Here is a 20,060-nt window from a genome sequence, read left to right on the forward strand (position 1 = left end):
ACACACTCAAGCGTGTACACTGGCCAGCTATCACGTGGCCTGGTGGCCAATAGGCCATGGCCCAGTAGTGGACCCCTGCAATAGAGAATTGAAAATCATACTTGCAATTTCTGATGGAAACAGGTTTTTGCCAGGCTCTAGCTTCAGTCTACATTGGTGGCAGGCCAGTACCCATGATGGAGGTTCTGTTGTGATGTTTTCAACTAATGGTAAACCAGCCATCTTGGAAGTCAAGATAAAGAAACTGAATGGATGAACCCACTTTGAAAAATATCTTGATGTTTCTTGTTGAGATAGTTTGTTTGAGTTAGTGCAGTGCTGCTAAGTTGTATCTAAAGATATTACAAGACAACCACAACAACCAGTACTTGGATTTTGACTTAGAAGTCACTATTTTTAGGAAATGTTACCTAGAGTTACAGAATTACGCATCTTTCTGCTAGTGGGTCATGCAGATTACAAAGGGTCAGCCGAAAATAGCAGCAATCTGTAAATAGTTTATAAATGTTGGAAATGCCAAATCTTCGTGATCTTGATCCTCCAAAAACCACAATCAGAATAATAATATGGAAAAATTTAAAAGGATTAAATGTAACCCTGCCACAAAGAACAATGTTTATTATACCACTCTCCTCACCTGTGTTGATTTTTTTCCTCCTGCCTTATATTTCTTATTTTTTTATATTGGGTATTAATACTTCAATCATAAGCTAACAGTGTTTGTATTATAAAAAATATTGACTTAAATTAAATTGGGGATTTTTTGTGGGGCACACAGTCCTGGGAATTCTTTATTTTCCTAAACTGGGAGGAAGAAATTTTTTTGCCATTGTGAAGCTGAAGATTTAGTAATATTTGTTTCTGCTTTTGTAGGGCATCATTGTAGAATTAAAAATAAAAGATAATCCTTGGGCTGCTGGTTACCAGTGTGTCGAAGAAGATGATGACTGTGATACGGTAAGTGACTCTATCACAAATGTCTTTTTCCAACATGTAAACATATGTCTATGGAAATTCTCAAACCAGGGGTCAGCAACCCACGGCTCTGGAGCTGCATGCGGCTCTATCATCTCTCTGCTGTGGCTCCCTGTCGCCAATCGGCCCCGCAATTTTGAGAGGAGCTTTCGGGTTTTTGGGGGGTGGAAGCATGCCTGCCAGAAGGAGACTCTATGGTAAGGTGTGGGTTTTCTGGAAAGGTCCACAATTGATAGGGCTTTCGGTTAGGACAGGTAGAAGAAAAAGGACACCGTGCTAGGAGAAGACTCTATGATGGCGGAACCAGAATTCCCGTCAGTTCCAGAATTGAACTGTGGGCTTCCAGTTGGGATCTTTATGGTTCTTTGAGTGTTTAAGGTTGCTGACTACTGTCTCAAACATTCATGCCATGGTTGTTCCAAAGTTCCAAAATTGCTTTTCAAAAGGCAACTGGACTTTCTTGGGTTTTTTTCTTTGAAGCTTCTTGGATGAGAAGTGAAACGTTTTCAAAGAAAAAAAAACAACTTTTTGGAAAAAGCACCTTTGGGACATATGAATATATGGGAGCCCCTTCATGCTGGGCAGGTTATGTTGGAACCTGAATTTTAGTTTAACATTCTGAAAATGATCTTGGCTTCCTGTCAAACCTACATACTCCAACTTTCCCTCCAACGGAAGTTCTGTTTTTTGCTTAACCACAGTAGAGTTTTCCAAACCTAACTGAATTTTGATTAATCTTAACTAAACTTGAAACATATTTCATTAAGTTGTTTTCACCAATCATACTTAAAATGTCAAGTAACAAGCCAAGCTGTTATTAATTTGAAACACAAGCAGAAGTGTTTGATCTCCTTGTGTCTAAGAAATAGAACATGGAAATTTAAAGGAAGATTAGATTAGTGAGACCATGGAATCAGACTAGTAGTTAATTTAGGCCAATATTACTGTTCTATTGGCAGTAGCTGCTGTTCAACTCAAATTGAAGACTTTTTCAGCCTTGATTTCTGAAAATATTTAGCTAAATATTCTGAGAACCTGGACTTTGTAGGTACAAAAACTGACTCATGATGTTCCCTTTGCAGATTGCACCTCCAGAATATAAATGAAGATGGCTATACAGCTATGTTAATATTTTATGTTAAAGCACTGTGATGTATGAGAAAAAATTAAGATAAACCCAATTAGTTATGTGTAGCTTTTGATACATTCCTGAACTACAGTTCCTAATATCCCAACTAGCAGGCCAAAATAGGATAATACATTAAGAATTGTAGTTCAGCAGCATCTGTATGGACACGTTTCCTCATTCCTGATGTAGACCAGAGATTCCCCCCCCCCATTTCTTAGTGGAACTATATCTGTTGATTTAATGTACTGGTTATTTATATATATTTTAAAATCTCTTTAGTGTGGTGGTAGTGGAAGTGGATTAGACATAAAACCATCTTCCGAAAAGGAAAGCGTGAGTACAATGCCATTTTTGTAACCGTGTTTCTATTTTCTAATATAAAAATCTCTTTCCTCCTTTTCCTTCTCCATCATTTCTCTTTCACCTCATCATCAGTTCCTTTTCCTCCACTTTATCCTTCTACACCCTTCTCTTTTTCCTCTAGCTGTAGCATTGGGTGGTCTGGTTTCATGGTGTTTCTTAAACCCACAATGAGGAGGTTTAATTTGACAAGCTGCTAACAACATCTGCTTGTGGTGAACCATTTATCACAAGCTTAGGGCTGCTGCAGGCCAAGGAGAAACAAAAGTCATTACAAACCATTAGCTGACCATGTCCATCACAATGTTGCTGGTCTCGGATTGTAATAAAGTTCATTATTGTGCATCAGTTTGAATTATTTCCCACGGGGAAATGCATATGGAGTATGTATTTTAAAAGATCAGAAAATGTTTTTTTCCCTTTCAGAGATGTTCCACCTTATTTATGAAACGTAGTTAGAAGCTATAGATGCACATTGTTTTGCCTAATTGTATAACATAGTGGATAAAAACTGGTGTGGAAATAAATGAAGATCAAGACTGCAATTCCGGCTTTGCCTGGAAATTCACTGAAAACTGAAAGCATCTCCCTCCCTCTCCCTCTCCGAGATAAAATTCAATTTTCCTTAATGAAACTGTTTTTCACATTTGCAAAAGGAGTATATAATTTACATTATATAGATTGCATATGCACGTTGCACATAAAACAGTTTTATTTTGCCTTGTTTGTAGTAGTGGCACAAATCAATTGACTCACTCTACTTAACCTGACTTTCCCTTATAGATTAAGAATGGAACTGTCTTTCACCCCACACCACAACACCAAATTTGACGATACAGTTTTCCTGGCATCATCTTTAGAGCCTGATAACTTGCGGAGGGTCCCTTCTGAGCCACTTGCCCTGCCCACTAAACAGCCATGGGCTATGCTCCCCCTTCTCTGACTGTTTCCAATCCTTCTCAGGGTCTCCCAAGGTCATTCCCACATACCATTACATACTCAGGAAAATACAGAACCACTCCCCAGCTTCTACAATTCTTTCTAACAAGATTTGTTGATGTTACTACTATGGACGCAGATAAATTGATAGATGCTGGGTTTTGGTTTTTGTGATTCCCAGTTGTTTTGTGTTTTCCCAAAAGTTAATTTTCCTTTATACCTTTTCTCAAGGGAGTAATAGAAAACTCCGTTTGGCTTTGCCATAAACGTCATCCACTCGAACAAAAATAGTACATGATCAATTTTCAAAAAAACAACCGGCACAGGGATGACCTTCCCATAGTTTATTTTTCCAAAGTACAGTTTTACGCATCCTGAAGTCAGTTTTGATTTTGCTCAACTTACGGAAACTAAGGCCAGTATTATTGGATTGTCAAAGCAACAAAGTCATGAATGGGTGATAAACTTTTCTCTTCCAATTCTTTCCAGATGTGTCTGTGGGTCATTTAGTATAGCTGTTTAATCTTAATTCTATGCAACATAGAGCATTGGATGAAAAGACAATTTATATATTAATACAATTAAATACATTTAAATATAACAATAGGCAGAATTCAGATATGTACTTCTTTGAGTGAAAATGGTTCTGTTGAATGAATGTTTTCTTTCTGTGCAGTACTTTCTGTATTTACAAAACTTGCCCCAAATTTCTGAGAAAGATTTGGCAGACTTTCTGTATGGAAGAAGAAAATTGAGGGAGGAAAAATCTTATTTCACAATCAGATACTCATTTTTGCATACTGCTGTACTTCCTCACATCTTCCTGGATGTTATATTCTGTCTTCCCCCTCTGGAATAAATGGAACAGTAACAATTTTGAAAACTTAAATTGTTTTTATATATTATATATTTGACACAAAAAACTTCAATGTTTGCATATGTTCTGAACACATGTAATATGATTAAATATGAGAAGGGATGAGGAAATACGCAGCCTGATAAACAGATATGGGTTACGCATAAAGCCACCTTCCACCCCCCACCCCCCCTCCAATGTCCATTTATTGAGCAATTACTGAAGGGACTGTAATCTGTAAGACTGGACTGATTATTTGGGAGTTCTCAAAGTTTATGATCTACTTCATTCTGTGTTTGAGTCAGTCTCCCTCGCGTGTGTGTGTGTGTGTGTGTGTTAGAAATATGAGATCTTCACAACTAATCAGTTTGGAAGCCTTGTGGAAATACTTCAAAACTGTCTAGTAAGTTACTATAATGCAAAGCTCATAAGTAATACAACATCATATTGTATACAAGGTAGAGTAGAAAGTGTGAGTTTTAATTTTCTCCATATATTTATTTATTTATTTATTTATTTAATTTTCCACCTCAAATATTCCTACTGCTATTGGAAACTTTTAAACCAATGGTGCAATTAATTTAAAATAATCAAAAGGAAAATAGGATAAGGAACAGATGGCTCTTAAAGTATTATAGGTACACACCCTTCACTGTCTTTAAGGAGTCCCATATAACATTCCTCTCTTCCCATTTCACTTTCATAGCAAGGGCTACAAGAAAGTAACCAGCCCACAGTCAGCTTCACAGCTAAGTCTATCCCTCTTGTGTGCCCCAGCTGGGCTACAAGAAAGTAACCAGCCCACAGTCAGCTTCACAGCTAAGTCTATCCCTCTTGTGTGCCCCATTCCTACACTGTCATACTTAAGCATTATATCACATTGTATCTTTTTCATCAAGACAGGAAAAGAACACTAAATGTGCCTGGAAAACGATGGTAGACATATAATATGTCTAACTCCGACACTTAAGGCTGCGAAGAAAATGTGACGAATGCAGAGCACAGGTGCCACCTAGTGGCAAGACACATGGTTGTCCTACATGATCCCCCATGGGTTTTATTCAAATGCATGAAATTTCACAAATTCAAAAGGGATTACTTAAAATATTATCCAAGAGAACCATTTGTGGAAAATTGGAAATACAGTATGTGCAATATATATTAAGCATAAGCTTTCCTGCCACTGTTCTTGTCAGGGAAGAAGATACAGGTAGGGGTGGAAATTGATCCCTAGAGCCCAACATCTAATAACAACAGAAAGCTACTGTACAGAGACTGGTAAAAGATGAAAAGTGCTATAGTGAACTGGAGATCCACCCGGAACCAGCATGTTTACATTCCCTTCTAGTGAAAGTGAAGCTAAAATATAGAAATTGCAGGCAAGTACAAAAAAACAACCAACCCAAAAACAAACAAGGCAAGAAAAATACCATACATCTTTCACTTAACCGTCCAAAAAGATTTAAGAAGCAATATTTTTTTTCTTTTACAGATTGTACTCTAAGAATTTTGATTGTGAGTTGTTACAGTTGTGAAGTCACTCACCACTGACCTGACTCGATTTTACAACCGTTTTTACAATGTTTGATAAGCTAATTACATGCTCATTAAGTGAACCACGTGGAAAGTTTAAAAAATGTTTTACTCCCTAGGTTTAAAAGGCATGTAGAATGAATGAAATGTTTTAATATTTTCCCCACATATATGAGTTTTTCCATGTGTGTGAGGCTTGTTCTGATTTTATAAAAGTAAAAATAACCCTTCCCCCCAACTAGGCCTACAGTAACATTGTATTGTAATCTTTTATCTAAGTAATCTACAATAGAAGGAAGTTGTTGAAGCAATATTTTCTTTAAAAAAATCACTGATTTAATACATATTTCTTTTCTAAATGAGAAAGTATAAAAAAATTTTTTTCTTTTCTCACACGATTTGTCCAGTTTATCAATTCCAGGTCTGATAATGGTAGGGAAACATTCCAAGTTTTTCTGTTTGTTTTTTCTAACTGAAACCATAATTTCTGTAGCGCTAAATATTAAAGTGCTAAGTGGGCAAGTCTTCTGTTAATGCAGTGTGCTTTTGCATATTAAAAAAGCAATATCTTAACAACATGAAACATTCATTGATAACATAATGCTAAACTTAATAGACTGAATTAAGTCAAAATTAAATGCTCTGTAGTGTTGTTTGACTGAAATCAAGTTTTAAAGAATTCATACAACATGCTAAGCATGATTTTGTTGACAATGACAGAATAAGCTACAATTATCTAGGCTCAATCATAAATCATGTTGTGCGAACTACACCATGGATGGAATCATATATGTACTAAAAAATGAGCCAACCTTTAGTTTATCAAGGTATGTGGGCCTAGTTATTAACTTGCTTAACTCATCTGAATAGGCAAAAAATAACAAGGCACAAAACTCAAAATCAGACCTTTTAACTGTGGACCACATGAAGACTTTGACCAAATTTTGTGCCATCAATTGAATTTCTCCCTATCCTAATTTCCCCCTGTATTCTCCTTGGCTCATACCCCCCCCCCCAAGTATTGCCAGACTGATAGTGGGAACAATTGAGAGAATTTTTGGCAATTGATGGGAGAGAGGAATTATGCAAAGGGGTTGTTGCAGGCCCATCCCTTATTCTTTTTCCAAACAGGCTTTTCCTCTGTGCTTGTTGCATTGTGTACGTCCTTCATGTGTAAAGGGGGAAGGAGAAGAATTGCTAGACCCAATAGTCACTTTTTCAGAATCAGTTGTTTGTCTTGGGTTGCCAGCTCGGGTACAAGAGGAGGTCTAATTCAATTCTTTCTCTCTAGGTGATTCCTCTGTTGTCAAAACTTCCAGTGCCTCCACCTGTTACTTCCCCTGCCATTGCCAAAAAACCTGTGCCGTTAGAGGAGACTGAATATACTGAGAGGCCAACATATGTTCCTGCAAGTAAGTTCTTGTTTCCTAGTACTGGCAAAAAATTTTTTATCAAAAAGTGGGTAATAACAACAAGAACAAGAACAAGAACAAGAACAAGAACAACAACAACAACATGGACATGGCTTAAGATGGGAACCATCAAGAATGGAAGGTTTAATACTTGCTGCTCAAGAACAAGCACTACAAACTAATGCCATGAAAGCGAAGATACAAAAATCCACTGATTTTTGCAACAACAAAGTTGAAACTGTTTCACATTTAATATGTGAATGCAGCAAAATTGCGCAAACTAAGTACAAAGCTAGACATGATAGAGTTGCTAAATTAATCCACAGGTCATTATGTAAAAAAATATGACTTACCTGTATCCAAAAAATCATGGGAGCACAAAGTCGAAAAAATTACTGAAAATGAGAAGGTGAAGATCTTGTAGGACTTTTGAATACAGACAGATCATCATTTGGAACACAACATGCCAGATATCATGGTTGTAGAGGGCCAAATCATGCAGTTTATTGATATCGCTGTATCAGGAGATGCCAGAGTCGAAGAAAAAGAATTAGAAAAAAATCATGAAATATTGCGACCTGGCCATTGAAACTACACAGCTATGGATGAAGCATGTAACAGTGATACCCATTGTCATCGGGGTACTTGGCACCATGTTCAAGAATTTTATAAGATACACAACAAATTGCAGCTTCCTACAATAACACCAGTGGAACTGCAAAAAACTGTGCTACTCGGAACATTGTATATTTTAAGAAGATACTTGGGTGCTGGCAGCAACCCGTATCAACAATTAGCACCAATCAATGGTATTTGTGACAGATCTTTAAATGTTCACTTGACTGAGTTTCATGTTTAATGAATAAAAGAAATAATAATTAAATAATAATAATTAAAAAAACAGGATAAAAACAACAGAAACCAAGGCAGAATATAAGGAAAAACAGCTGAATGACAGATTAAATAGATGGAAAACCAAAGCTTTGCATGGACAGCACTTGAAAAACATTAAAGGGAAATGTGATGACAACTTGACATGGACATGGCTTAAAATGGAAACTATCTAGAAAGAAATGGAAGGTTTAACACATGCTGCTCAAGAACAAGCACGACAAACTAATGCCATGAAAGCAAAGATACAAAAATCCACTGACAACCCAAACTGCTGACTTTGCAATAACAAAGTCGAAACTGTTTCACATTTAATATGTGAATGCAGCAAAATTGCACAAACTGATTACAAAGCTAGACATGACCAAGTTGCTAAATTAATCCACTGGTCATTATGTAAAAAATATGATTTACCTGTATCCAGAAGTCATGGGAACATAAAGTGGAAAAAGTTATCGAAAATGAGAAGGTGAAGATCTTGTGTGACTTTCGAGTACAAATGGATCATCTTTTGGAGCATATCATGGTTGTAGAGGGCCAAAGTGGACAGTTTATTGATATCGCTGTTCCTGGAGATGCCAGAGTCAAAGAAAAAGAACTAGAAAAAATTATGAAATATTGCGATCTGGCCATTGAAACTACACAGCTATGGATGAAGCATGTAACAGTGATACCCATTGTCATTGGGGCACTTGGTACCATGTCCAAGAATTTTATAAGATACATCAACAAATTGCAGCTTCCTGCAATAATACCAGCGGAACTGCAAAAAACTGCTGGCAGGCCAAAGATCCTAAAAGGGATATAACTGCTACTGATACTTGGAATGATGACAACTGCACTACTCGGAACATCTTATATTTTAAGAAGGTACTTGGTTGATACCTAGGATGCTGGCAGCAAACCGTATCAACCATTAGCACCAGTCAATGGTATTTGTAATGCATTTTTGAATGTTCAGTTGGCTGAGTTTCATGTTTGATGAATAAAGTATATGATAATACTAATAATATAATGAAGATTTACTATTAAGCACAAAAAAGTTTTCTTTTCATATCATGAAAACAAACAATGTTCTCAAGTTAGTATCTCTTACTAATGTTAGATTGAACATTAATATAGCACAACTTCAATAACTATCTATAGATATTGTCTTTTTTGAATCTTTATAAATTATCTATCTCTATCTATCTATCTATCTATCTATCTATCTATCTATCTATCTATCTATCTATCTATCTATCTATCTATCTATCTATCTATCACATTCTTATCTCGGCCTCTAGATCAGGGGTCTCCAACCTTGGCAACTTTAAGATTTGTGGACTTAACTCCCAGAATTCCTCAGCCAGCTTCGCCAAGGTTGGAGACCCCTGCTCTAGATGGCTTACAAGATAAAAGCGACACTATAAAACATTAAAATATAACTTTGTTTTAAAGAAAAGTAAAAAGTGGGGAAAGTTGTAAGATAGTTGTGCAGAAAGGAGTACAAAAATAATCAGAATTTGTATGTCCTTCAAGTTAAGCTTGTATAGAGCAAACCGAAGTATACATGACAAAGTACAGTAAAGAATTCTGCACCTTTTACTGAGAAGAAAAAGGTATATAAATGAATGTGTCACCTGAGATGTGGAGAAGAGTCTAGTTTTACAGTTGAACCGGTTTATTGGTATGTAAGTTCAAATGTGAAGTTACAAAGAAGTTAGGATTTTTTAAAAAAATATCTAACTGGTCACGTTATAGCTTTCGGTGATGTGATGTGTGGTAAGTATGAGTGTTAACAATATTTCGGAAAGGGATCAGTAGTCTTTGTGATTTTTTTTTAATTAATGCATTAATTTGATGAAAAGAATACTTTTTACATGCCATGCATGCCAATAGTATAATTATGCACTCGTGCAGTGTTTCTCACTGTTAACAATTTGTAAGAAGTGTGGTCTTCAACTCCCAGAATTTCCCATCTAGCAGAATTCTGGGAGTTGAAAGCCACACATCTTAAAATTGCTAAAGTTGAGAAACACTGTACTACAAAATCTCCCTGAAACAGAATTCACGATAATAATCTCTCCTCTACTTAGTTCATTTTACATTTTGTCCTAACCCTGAACACCAAGCATTCTGATTTCCAGACTCCTGTATTGCACGAAGCGGATAATTCTGCACAATTCTTTTTCATTCTGCTTTTAGGTGGAACCAAAGGTGAAAAGGGAGACGCTGGAGAGAAAGGGGACCGTGGCCCCAAGGGAGATCCGGGGACTGGGGTTTTGTCAACCAATGGTGATAAAGGAGAAAAGGTGAAGTAGCAACAAACAGCTTGCTCTCCTTTCCTATTTTATTATTGAAAGGCAACCATGTTGTGATCAAGGTTGACTCAGCCTTCCATCCTTCCGAGGTGGGTGAAATGAGGACCCAGACTGTGGGGGCGATATGCTGACTCTGTAAACCGCTTAGAGAGGGCTGAAAGCCCTATGAAGCGGTATATAAGTCTAACTGCTATTGCTATTGCTATTGCTAAGCTCACTCAAAGAAGGAATATAGGACGGCCTCTCCACCTTTCCTTTCCTCCTTTATTAAAAGTATTCCTATTGTCCCCTTCATTCCTGCCCCTCTATCTGAGCCTTGCCTCCATTAGATATTCCACCTGCACAAAGAAAATGGTGATTCCCCAAAGGCAGTGAAGTGAGCTTCCACCAATTAACAACTATTTCCTGAATTTGGGAGTATCTTCTACAACAAATTTCAGGGGGCGTGGTGGGGAGGAAGAAGCTAGGCCAGCATGGGAATCAAAGGCATTTCAGATGGAAGTCTGGGAAAACTTGTTTCCTTGCAGTTACATATAGTCCTTGGTGATCAGGAGTCAAAAACTAAAGAGAAAAGAATTAATCACCTGCCTCTGTTCTCTAAACTAGGGGTCTCCAACCTTGGCAACTTTAAGACTTGTGGACTTCAACTCCCAGAATTTTGAGAATTGAAATCCACAAGTCCTAAAGTTGCCACGGTTGGAGACCCCTGCAGTCTAAAAAGTGGTAACATCTGATGAAGAAGGCATACATCTGAAGTAGTAGAACTTTCTCACTTTTCCAACACAAGGATAGAAAGATTGTCCATGACTAAAGTGCATTTGGGGGTAAACATAGGAATGTGTGAGATCAAGGGGAAAGGCAACTTCTTGTAAAGGTGATTTTAAAAAACCCATTTTTCTCTCTTAGGAAGAATTGTTTCTTTCTAATGTCTGACCACTGATATTTTTATTGCTCATGAACCAAAGTGAACTTTATGGGAAGCCCACTTGGTTTGTGGGTGATGAGGTGCTTGCATTCGTTTAATGTTAATGTTCCTTTTCCCAACACAAAGCATTCCCACTGTTGGGGTACAACTCCTACCTCCTCTAGCCAGCCAGTGTTTTGCTAATAATAACTGATGGGAGGTGGAGAACAACACATCTAGAATGTTCTAAACTAGAAAAGGCTGATATAGCAGCAACACAGCCCCTTTCTTTTCCCACAGACAGCAACTCAGTGGATAATTAATTTTGCTGAATGTTGGATTGATTGTTGGATTTTGTTGTGTGTTAGATTACGCAATACTGAAAAGCTTTGCTTTGCTCTGCTTTGCTCTGCTTTTTGCTTTTGCAGGGAGAAAAGGGGGAGCTGGGTGTAAAGGTAAGCATTGCAATTATCTTTTTTGCCTCTTAAAAAGGTGTTAAAGGAATATTGGGGGTGAGAAAATAGCATATGCATCTGACATGCTAATAATTATTTTACTATATGCAGATCTAAATTCATGCAACAAACATTACCACGGCTGAACATGGGGTGGGCAACTATGGCCCCTTTATGACCAATGGACATTCTGGGAGTTGAAGTCCACAGGTTGAAAAGGTGCCAAAGTTATCCACCCCTGCGTTAACACAATAGCCTAGTTCACAACATGCTAAAACAATCACCAAACTCCCACAAAACACTGAACATGAACAACCCAACATCAGTGTTCTCTTTAAACTAGAGGTTTCTAAACCAGGCATCTCCAACCTATGGGCCACAGTCTACTACCAGGCCATGGCCTATTTGCAACAAGGCTGCATGAGTGGTGGGCCGCTACAGGCACACATGCGCACAGCCCAACTCAGGGGAATGGCGGGTGCCAGACATGCTGCTCCCACAAATGAAGCTGTGTGCACAAGTGCTCATGTGCACTTGTCAAGTCCTCACACAAAACCATCCCCTCTTCGCCCCCCTCCCTCCCCTACGCCTGACCGCCAACTTGGAAAGGTCGGCGAATGCTTTTCTAAACCTTTTGCCATCACACTTCCCTTTAATGTAATCTTAACGTACATACGTACCTCCCGCAAAATTGCAAATGTCAAAATTAACAAAAATGAACAGTGAAAACAAAGTAATGACATTTTGGGAATGGTGAATTTATTTTAACAATGTACAACTCAAAAGATTCACCTTTCCTGGACTCGGTCTTTACCTCCCTAAGGGAGCTTTATCTCTTGATTTTGAAAATTCTGCTCTAAGCCAGGGCAGCAGATGTACAAGTCATCATGCTTTCAGAGTAGAAGCAGGGATTTTTTTTAAAAAAATGCATAATCTACTATGTTTACAAATTTTATTATTTCTTTATTCTTTCACCTTCCTTATTTTTACTGAAACATGGTGAACATACTCCTGTATTTTTCAGAGTATAAGATGCACCTGAGTATAAGACACATCAAGATTTTGAAGAGGCAAATTAAAAAAAACGTTTTTGCACTCTACAGACCTCACAAAAATGGCCTATTTTTCACAAAAATGGGCCAGCTTTTTGTCAAAAAAGCACATGCATAGCCTTTAGGAGGCTTGTAGAGTGCTCCTGGGGGCTGGAGGAGCAAAAATGAGCAAAAAACAGCCCGTTTTTCACTCATTTTTGCCCTCCCCAGCCCCCAGGAGCACTCTGGAAGCCTCCTAAAGGCTATGTAGGGCCATTTTTGCAAAGGGGCGGGGTTTTGGGAGACCAAAAATGTTGTATTCAGCGTATAAGATGCACCCAGATTTTCACTCTCTTTTTTGAGAGGAAAAGGTGCGTCTTATACTCCGAAAAATACAGTAATACCCCATCTTCCTTCTGTTTTCCCACCACAATAACCCCTTGAGATGGATTGAGCTGAGAAAGAGTGACTGTCCCAAAGTCACCCAGCTGCCTTTCATGCCTAGGGCAGGATTGGAGCTCATAGTATCCCAATTGGTTTTTTTAAAAAAAAAAAAAACATTGACGTTACATATTTTTATGCAACTTGAAAGATAACTATATATAAAATGATAGATCAAAATGATGTTAAAAAGTCAAACAGGAGTGCCTGACATTAAAATGATTGCATCCCCAATTCATTATTTTCGTTATTAATATGAGCTGCTATTGGTTCCCCTCAGTTTTTGTCAGTTTTTATCGCTTTTCCAGAAGTAGTCATGGAGAGAAAATGCCCCCTTCCTCTTTTTGCTATGCTTTCACTTTATCTTTCCTTTCCTTGTGCCACTTAATCCCTCCTTCAGCTGGAGCCCAGCAGACAGTTCTACCTCCTTCCTTAGTTCCTTCCTTCCTTCCTTCCTTCCTTCCTTCCTTCCTTCCTTCCTTCCTTCCTTCCTTCCTTCCTTCCTTTAATATTTACATGATTCCTATCTCACTATCTAGTGACACTTTGCTTATTTTTGGGGCAAAATATACTTTGTTAATGCATCATATTTGGCAGTGGGAGAAAATCCTTAGAGATCCTTGTCAAACCCCATTATAGGCTAATGTTTGGTGTACTGCAAGCCCAATACATAGTAATGTAAACTAGTTGTTGAGTGGATCAACAGGGATATAGAAAACTGAGATAAGTCAATCAAATCAAAGGCTATTGTATTTATCTAGAAGTCTCTTCATTACTACTGGACTGGGGGCAACGTGCCTCCAACAACTGTAGTAGGGGAAAAAGTTGCAGGAGAAGCTCAAGTCTCCGAGTCACTGGTAGAAATCTGGCTGCTATTTGAAATAAAAAATGCTGGACTGAAGTGGGACTTGCCTAGATTCATCAAAGCTGTTCTTGTGAGATAGAAAGTGGGTAGGAATGAAGTAGAATAGCCAGGAAACACAGTAGTTTGACAAAGCCCATGGATAATATTCTTTCTCATGGCAGCGCTCTCACATGCTTTTAAAATAAAATTAGATCACACAGGCATTAATTTAGACCTAGGATAATTTATCCCCAGGGTAACTCCATGGTGTCCAAATTCTGTTTTTACATCTTCCAATTCCAAAGTTTCAGCAAATGATAGAACGAAATGACGTTAATTTGAGGGAATCCTTTCTGATTGAAATGGGTTTCCATCTAAAACACAACAGTTTCTTTGTGCAGTTATTTATGCACAGTTGCTATTCTTTGCACAAAAAGAAAGACTTTAAAAAAACAACTAATACACTCGGTTTGATGGCTGGCACTCAGAATCCCTAAATATAGAGATATCTCCTTCTAAGAGTCAAGGTGGCGCAGTGGTTAAAAGCAGCACTGCAGGCTACTGCTAGATCAGCAGTTCAGCGGTTCAAATCTCACCGGCTCAGGGTTGACTCAGCCTTCCATCCTTCCGAGGTGGGTAAAATGAGGACCCAGATTGTTGGGGGCAATATGCTGACTCTCTGTAAACCGCTTAGAGAGGGCTGAAAGCCCTATGAAGCGGTATATAAGTCTACTGCTATTGCTATTGCTATTTATATTTGCTGTTGGGCTATCTTGCCTTTAACATCTACTGGTACCAAATGAATCATTGCTTGGAACTTGCCTGGGGAGTGAAAGATGCTTATTGTGTTATCAGAATTTGGAATTAAGATATTTGTTGCAAAAAGTACCCACTTTCCATCGTGAGATTGAATGGAATGCTTTTCTGCTTAACAGCTTGGTAAGAAGCCCTATTTTTAGATTAATGTTATTGAGCTGTTTCTACAAGGCAAAACAATTAAATCAACCTATACTTAGTCTAACATTGCAAGAAATAGAGCAAGAGTTCCATTTAAAACATAATTGCTTTCCTCTCCCTTTTCCTTTTAAAATACTGTATATAGATAGAATCTCTATATACTCTGTCCTGGAGCAATTGTGCAATGCAGAGCCTCCATTAGTACCTACCAAAGATGGGGAGATATCCTGGAATTCAGGGGGATCATAACAAGATTAATTTCCCTAAAGGAAGAATCTCGATTAGCAATGTAGCACCCCCAAAACCTGGCAAATGGCCACAACATAGGTCAAATATTTCTAGCTTTATCCCAATGAATAGTTAACTTGCATTATTTGAAAAGGGCCTGATGTGGAAAAAAAGAATAAATAATCATTGCTAAATTCCAAATGGCGTAAAAGGTAAGCAACTGGAAACCTAAATTCTTCAGGAAAGAAAAGTCAAATAACAATAGGGATGTTTCCTGGAACAATGACATTAAAGAGGACTTGACCAGAGGTGTCAAGCTCAAGACCCGGGGGCTGGATCTGACCTGTGGGTGCTTAGATCTAACCTGCAGGGCCTCCCTGGAAAGAGCAAAGGACTGGCCTGTGAAACCTCTGCCAGCGAAAATGGAGCTCACAAGGGCAGCAGGCGGCTCTCCTGAGCTCCGTTTTTGCTGGCAGAGGGCCGTTGCAGGTGAAAACAGAGCTCAGGAGCCCATTTCCACTGGCAGAGCACTCTGACCACCATAGGCACCCCCAACATGAGTGACATTGAACTGGCCATGCCCCCCCCCCAAGCCATGCCCCCCTGCCTCCCTTAAGGTTAAACACAATTCTGATGTGGCCCTCAATGAAATCGAATTGACACCTCTGGCCTAGACTTTGCACCTCCTGAATGTTTCCTCCCTTTAGGAAAAGGAATTAGTAGCCTCCCCTTTTTTCCCTTCTTTTTAATTCCATTCACTGTTGTTTCTCCTTAGTAGACCGAAGGCCTTAGTTGCCTCCATTTCTCTCCCTTCCCTCTGCACCTGCCAAAATTGTAATCTTGGCCACCATGGAAGTTGTTTATATCCCTGCCCCACTGGAGGCTGCACTTCCTCCACTGCCTCAAATGGGCAGGTGGAATGGACAAACAGCATCTATAGATCAGATTCATATGGGTGGTGAAGGCATGACATGCAGTAAGATTTAATGTCTATTTCTTTTGCTTTGGCAATAGCATCCTGTATGTAGCCTTTGCTCACAGGCCAGCATATATGTTTGCATTGTCGTTTTTGATGTGTAGGTAACAAGTTGCCAGCAGTAGATCTTATTCCTTCTTCCAAAATAATATTGTATAAAGTACTTGAACTTATATGTGCATAAACTCTGATTTAAGGCTAGAAAGCAACACAAATACACAATAATTAATATATTAGAGGGAGTAGCAGCCTATTGTCCTCTATAAATTTTGGATGATAGTTCCCATAGTTCCGTGCTGATGGGGGCTGGGACTTATGCGGGCTGAAGTCCAAAGTGACTGGAGGCTATCAAGTTGCCTGTCTCAGAACTTCCAGTATGTGATATAAGGAAATGGGAAGATAATGATTCCTACCCATGTCCATTTCCAACGTAGAAGAAATTATATTTGTCTTGTTTTCATTTTTCATATTTTCTCCCCCTTTAGGGAAGTGCAGGCTTTGGCTATCCTGGCTCTAAAGGACAGAAAGGTGAGCCTGGTACTCCAGGGCTTCCAGGTCCACTTGGGCCCCCAGGACCTCCCGGAACCATTATGAGGCACTCTGATGGCTCTACTGTTGAGCAACCAGGAGCCATGGGCCCACCAGGACTTCCAGGAAAAGATGGTCAACCTGGAAAGGATGGAGAGCCTGTAAGTAATCTTTTTATATGATGGTTGACTTCAGCTGGAATTGAATGAAGGTGGGGTTAGAACAGCTTACCGTTTAGAGTTCATTAATTTATTGCCACTATACATTGGCATTCATGGAAGGCATAGCCAAAGGTACCAGCCTTAGCTGGACTCATGTCACATATAGTATTCCCTATTAACAAGACAATTCTGTTTGGACAGATTTTTACCAATATGCAACAAGCAGAACCAGAGTCCAGTTTTATTCCAAGTGTGCTCAGGAAAATTGGGATTTCTAACCTAAAGACAGCCTTGTAAACCAACATATTGTTGCCATCATTCTACTCTATTGCAAGATATATATATATATATATAATCATTTATCGATTTAGTATACATATACAATAAAGCGAATAGTCTGGTTTCATGGAACTTTACATGTATTTGAAGATAAAAGTTGGTTGTTCTACATGATGGAAGTAAACCATGCACGAGTATAAACTACTTACAGAAGGACAAGTGGATAAATGTATGTACCTCAGTACTCGTGAAATTATATAGAGACCTTTTAAAGCATGCAGATGCCGGTTAAAAAAAAACAGGAAGTATGTAGTCTGTTGTGATGGATGAATTTTTGTGTGGAAGAACATGCTTTTACTCATTTGTTATATATTTGTTATGAGAATTGGGTGTATCAGGAGAAACTTAAAAGTAAGTTGAATGGCATAGGACTGAAGCACTGAAGAAATGTGTATAGTAAAACAAGAATCAAGAGTACCTGAATACTATAAATGAATCTGGATTAAATGCAAAATTGAGTGCCCAGTATGAAAGAATTATGTTGTATAGTTTTGCACGTAGAGAGAGAATGAATGAAGATTGAATGGATAACAAAATAAATATATGAAGGCATGGGTTGAAAGAAAGACCAAAATAAAACAAAAACTGATTGGATGAAGTTGGTGTGATTGGATGATGTTCTCAAGAAGAGAAAGTTGAGGAGTTTATGAAGCAATGCATAAATCAGTGATTGGACGTGGTAGAAGGAAAGATGGTTTGAAAAGATAGGAAGCTATGGAGAGAAATGCTGAATGATATCGGCATAAACCAGATCAATCTATATTTTCTTTTTCTTATTTCATGGCTTAAATTTCTTTAGCTTACTATTTCTTACTCCTTTTCTGCTCTCTGCATAACATCACTTATCCTGAAAGGGAATAGCCTCATAGGTATGTATACACGTATGCACTATACATTGGAATGAGCAAAATATGATATGTATACAAATAGATCCATATTGATATAACCTTCCAGGTTCACCATAGAAGCCCACAGCCCTTCTTAAGATTTTAGTGATTTTTTTCTGTCCATTTTCTTATTTTCTTTACATGACTTTCCTATTCATTTGCTTCCTTCTCAGTTTTTGTTTCATCCATCAGATTTACGATTAATTAAAAAATGTAACCTTCTAAATGCAAAGAAAACGCTTTAGTTGGCAGATTATTTTTGAAGGCTCTGATAGGCCATTTAATCAAGGACATAAATAATAAAGGCATGATGGTCTTTTATACAAAATCCATGATTGATCCTTATCTGTTAGAAAATTGTTACAGAATAGTGTGCAATCAGGTTTTGAATTTTAGAGATTGCTTCTATAGACAGGAATTTTTCATTTTTAATGGAAAATTTCACCTGAACTTTTATGTATCTTTGGTTCTTAATTGTGCTCAGAACAGATTCTCTCTTTCAAATATATTTTAATTTTGCTTCTGCTTTTCTGCCTGAATATTTTGTTCCTGCAGTCCCCAACTCCAGTGTCACATGAATTAGACTTGACATACCTTCCCTATCCTGAAACTCCCAATGTTTCTGAAATATATTCCGGCAGATTCTGCAATCTCTGAAACTGATTTGAGGATAAATAGATGGTCACAGGGAAGAAAGGGAACAGTCCTTTGTCTTAGAAAGAGTGCCCCTTTGTTCTTCCCCCGATTGGTGCTCCTTTTAGATATTTTTATCATTTGCTTCTCTTCTCATTAGTAATCCTGATATTTTCCCTGTTCGTCTCTCTTTTGCTTCCATTCTGAGCTGCTATATTGTTGCACTCTCTTTAGTACAGTAAGAGTTAAGCCAAGATATTCTTCCTATGTTTTGTGCACATCTGAGTGAGCTATCCCTGTAGCTGATTCAGCCAAATATCATATGAGTGTGAAAAGGTTGCAGAGGAGATTAGCCTGGAGTTTGAAATTTAAATCACAACAGTATAAAAGTGCCTAAGTTCTTTTTCCAACATTTTGTTCTTTTTAGGGGGATCCTGGTGAAGATGGCAAACCAGTAAGTTCTGTTGTTTATTCCTCACATTTCAGATACAAACTTTTTAGGTTTGAACTATGCAATTGTAAAGAAATTTTGTATACCATGCAAAACTGTCCTGAGCATCTCACAGAAAAATGATATAAGTTTGTTCAGACGTTACTCCCCTTACGTTTAATGAGTTAACTCTCAAGTAGATGTGAATAAGATTGTATCCTAAGCCACATTTTATATAGACATTTTCAGGCCAGCTATTTAATAAAAAAAGCAACATGATCATTCTAAATTCATTCAAGTGAAATATGTAATGATTAGGCAGTCAAATCTGTAAACTACCCAATATCATGAGTTAATGTAATCTCCCCAAATGTCCTCCCCCCCCCCCCCGCCGACCTAAGTAATATGAAAAACAAAACTTGGGAAGTCAAAAGAGTAAACTATTGGCATGTAAGTATCATATTTGGAATGCTCTTACAAAATGTATTCTTTTTTAAAAAAAATTAAATTATTTCTAAATGCAGTTTCAGATGTGTTGTTGCATATTTGTTTATGAGTAATAAACAATGTGGAAATGTTGCTTGAAATATTTGAAAGAGTTGAAAGATTGAAATGGAAACCAGTAGGCTTTAAAATGGGAAGAACACATCTCAGCAAAAAGTGCTTCTCAGTTGCATCAGAGAGAATATGACTCACACATTGGACTAAACCAAGGGTTTGCAAACTGGGGTCAGGGCCCATCAGAGGATTGTAAGGGACTTAGAGGGAGGTCATAATTTTTTGTACAAGTAAACAAAATGATGGATTTTAAAAAATCAACTAACTAGGCTTGATCAAAACACACATTT

The 20,060-nt window shown here is 37.9% G+C and overlaps 1 protein-coding gene across 3 annotated transcripts in view; it reads left to right on the plus strand.

The window, feature by feature from the left end:
• The window catches only part of COL18A1 (collagen type XVIII alpha 1 chain), a 195,023-nt gene that overhangs the window by 128,495 nt on the left and 46,468 nt on the right, over nucleotides 1-20,060 (plus strand). For all 3 annotated transcript variants that reach the window (XM_087714621.1, XM_087714608.1, XM_087714614.1), the window contains 7 exons: nucleotides 874-957; nucleotides 2,384-2,437; nucleotides 7,084-7,204; nucleotides 10,283-10,389; nucleotides 11,731-11,757; nucleotides 16,720-16,923; nucleotides 19,210-19,236. In XM_087714621.1, coding sequence (XP_087570747.1) covers nucleotides 874-957; nucleotides 2,384-2,437; nucleotides 7,084-7,204; nucleotides 10,283-10,389; nucleotides 11,731-11,757; nucleotides 16,720-16,923; nucleotides 19,210-19,236 — 624 coding nt within the window. The remainder of the gene's footprint in view (nucleotides 1-873; nucleotides 958-2,383; nucleotides 2,438-7,083; nucleotides 7,205-10,282; nucleotides 10,390-11,730; nucleotides 11,758-16,719; nucleotides 16,924-19,209; nucleotides 19,237-20,060) is intronic.

Source organism: Thamnophis sirtalis, unplaced genomic scaffold (genome assembly GCF_051295495.1).
Source record: "Thamnophis sirtalis isolate CommonGarterSnake01/CBP01778 unplaced genomic scaffold, rThaSir2_p1.2 scaffold_1, whole genome shotgun sequence".
In the NCBI taxonomy this organism is placed as follows: domain Eukaryota; kingdom Metazoa; phylum Chordata; class Lepidosauria; order Squamata; family Natricidae; genus Thamnophis; species Thamnophis sirtalis.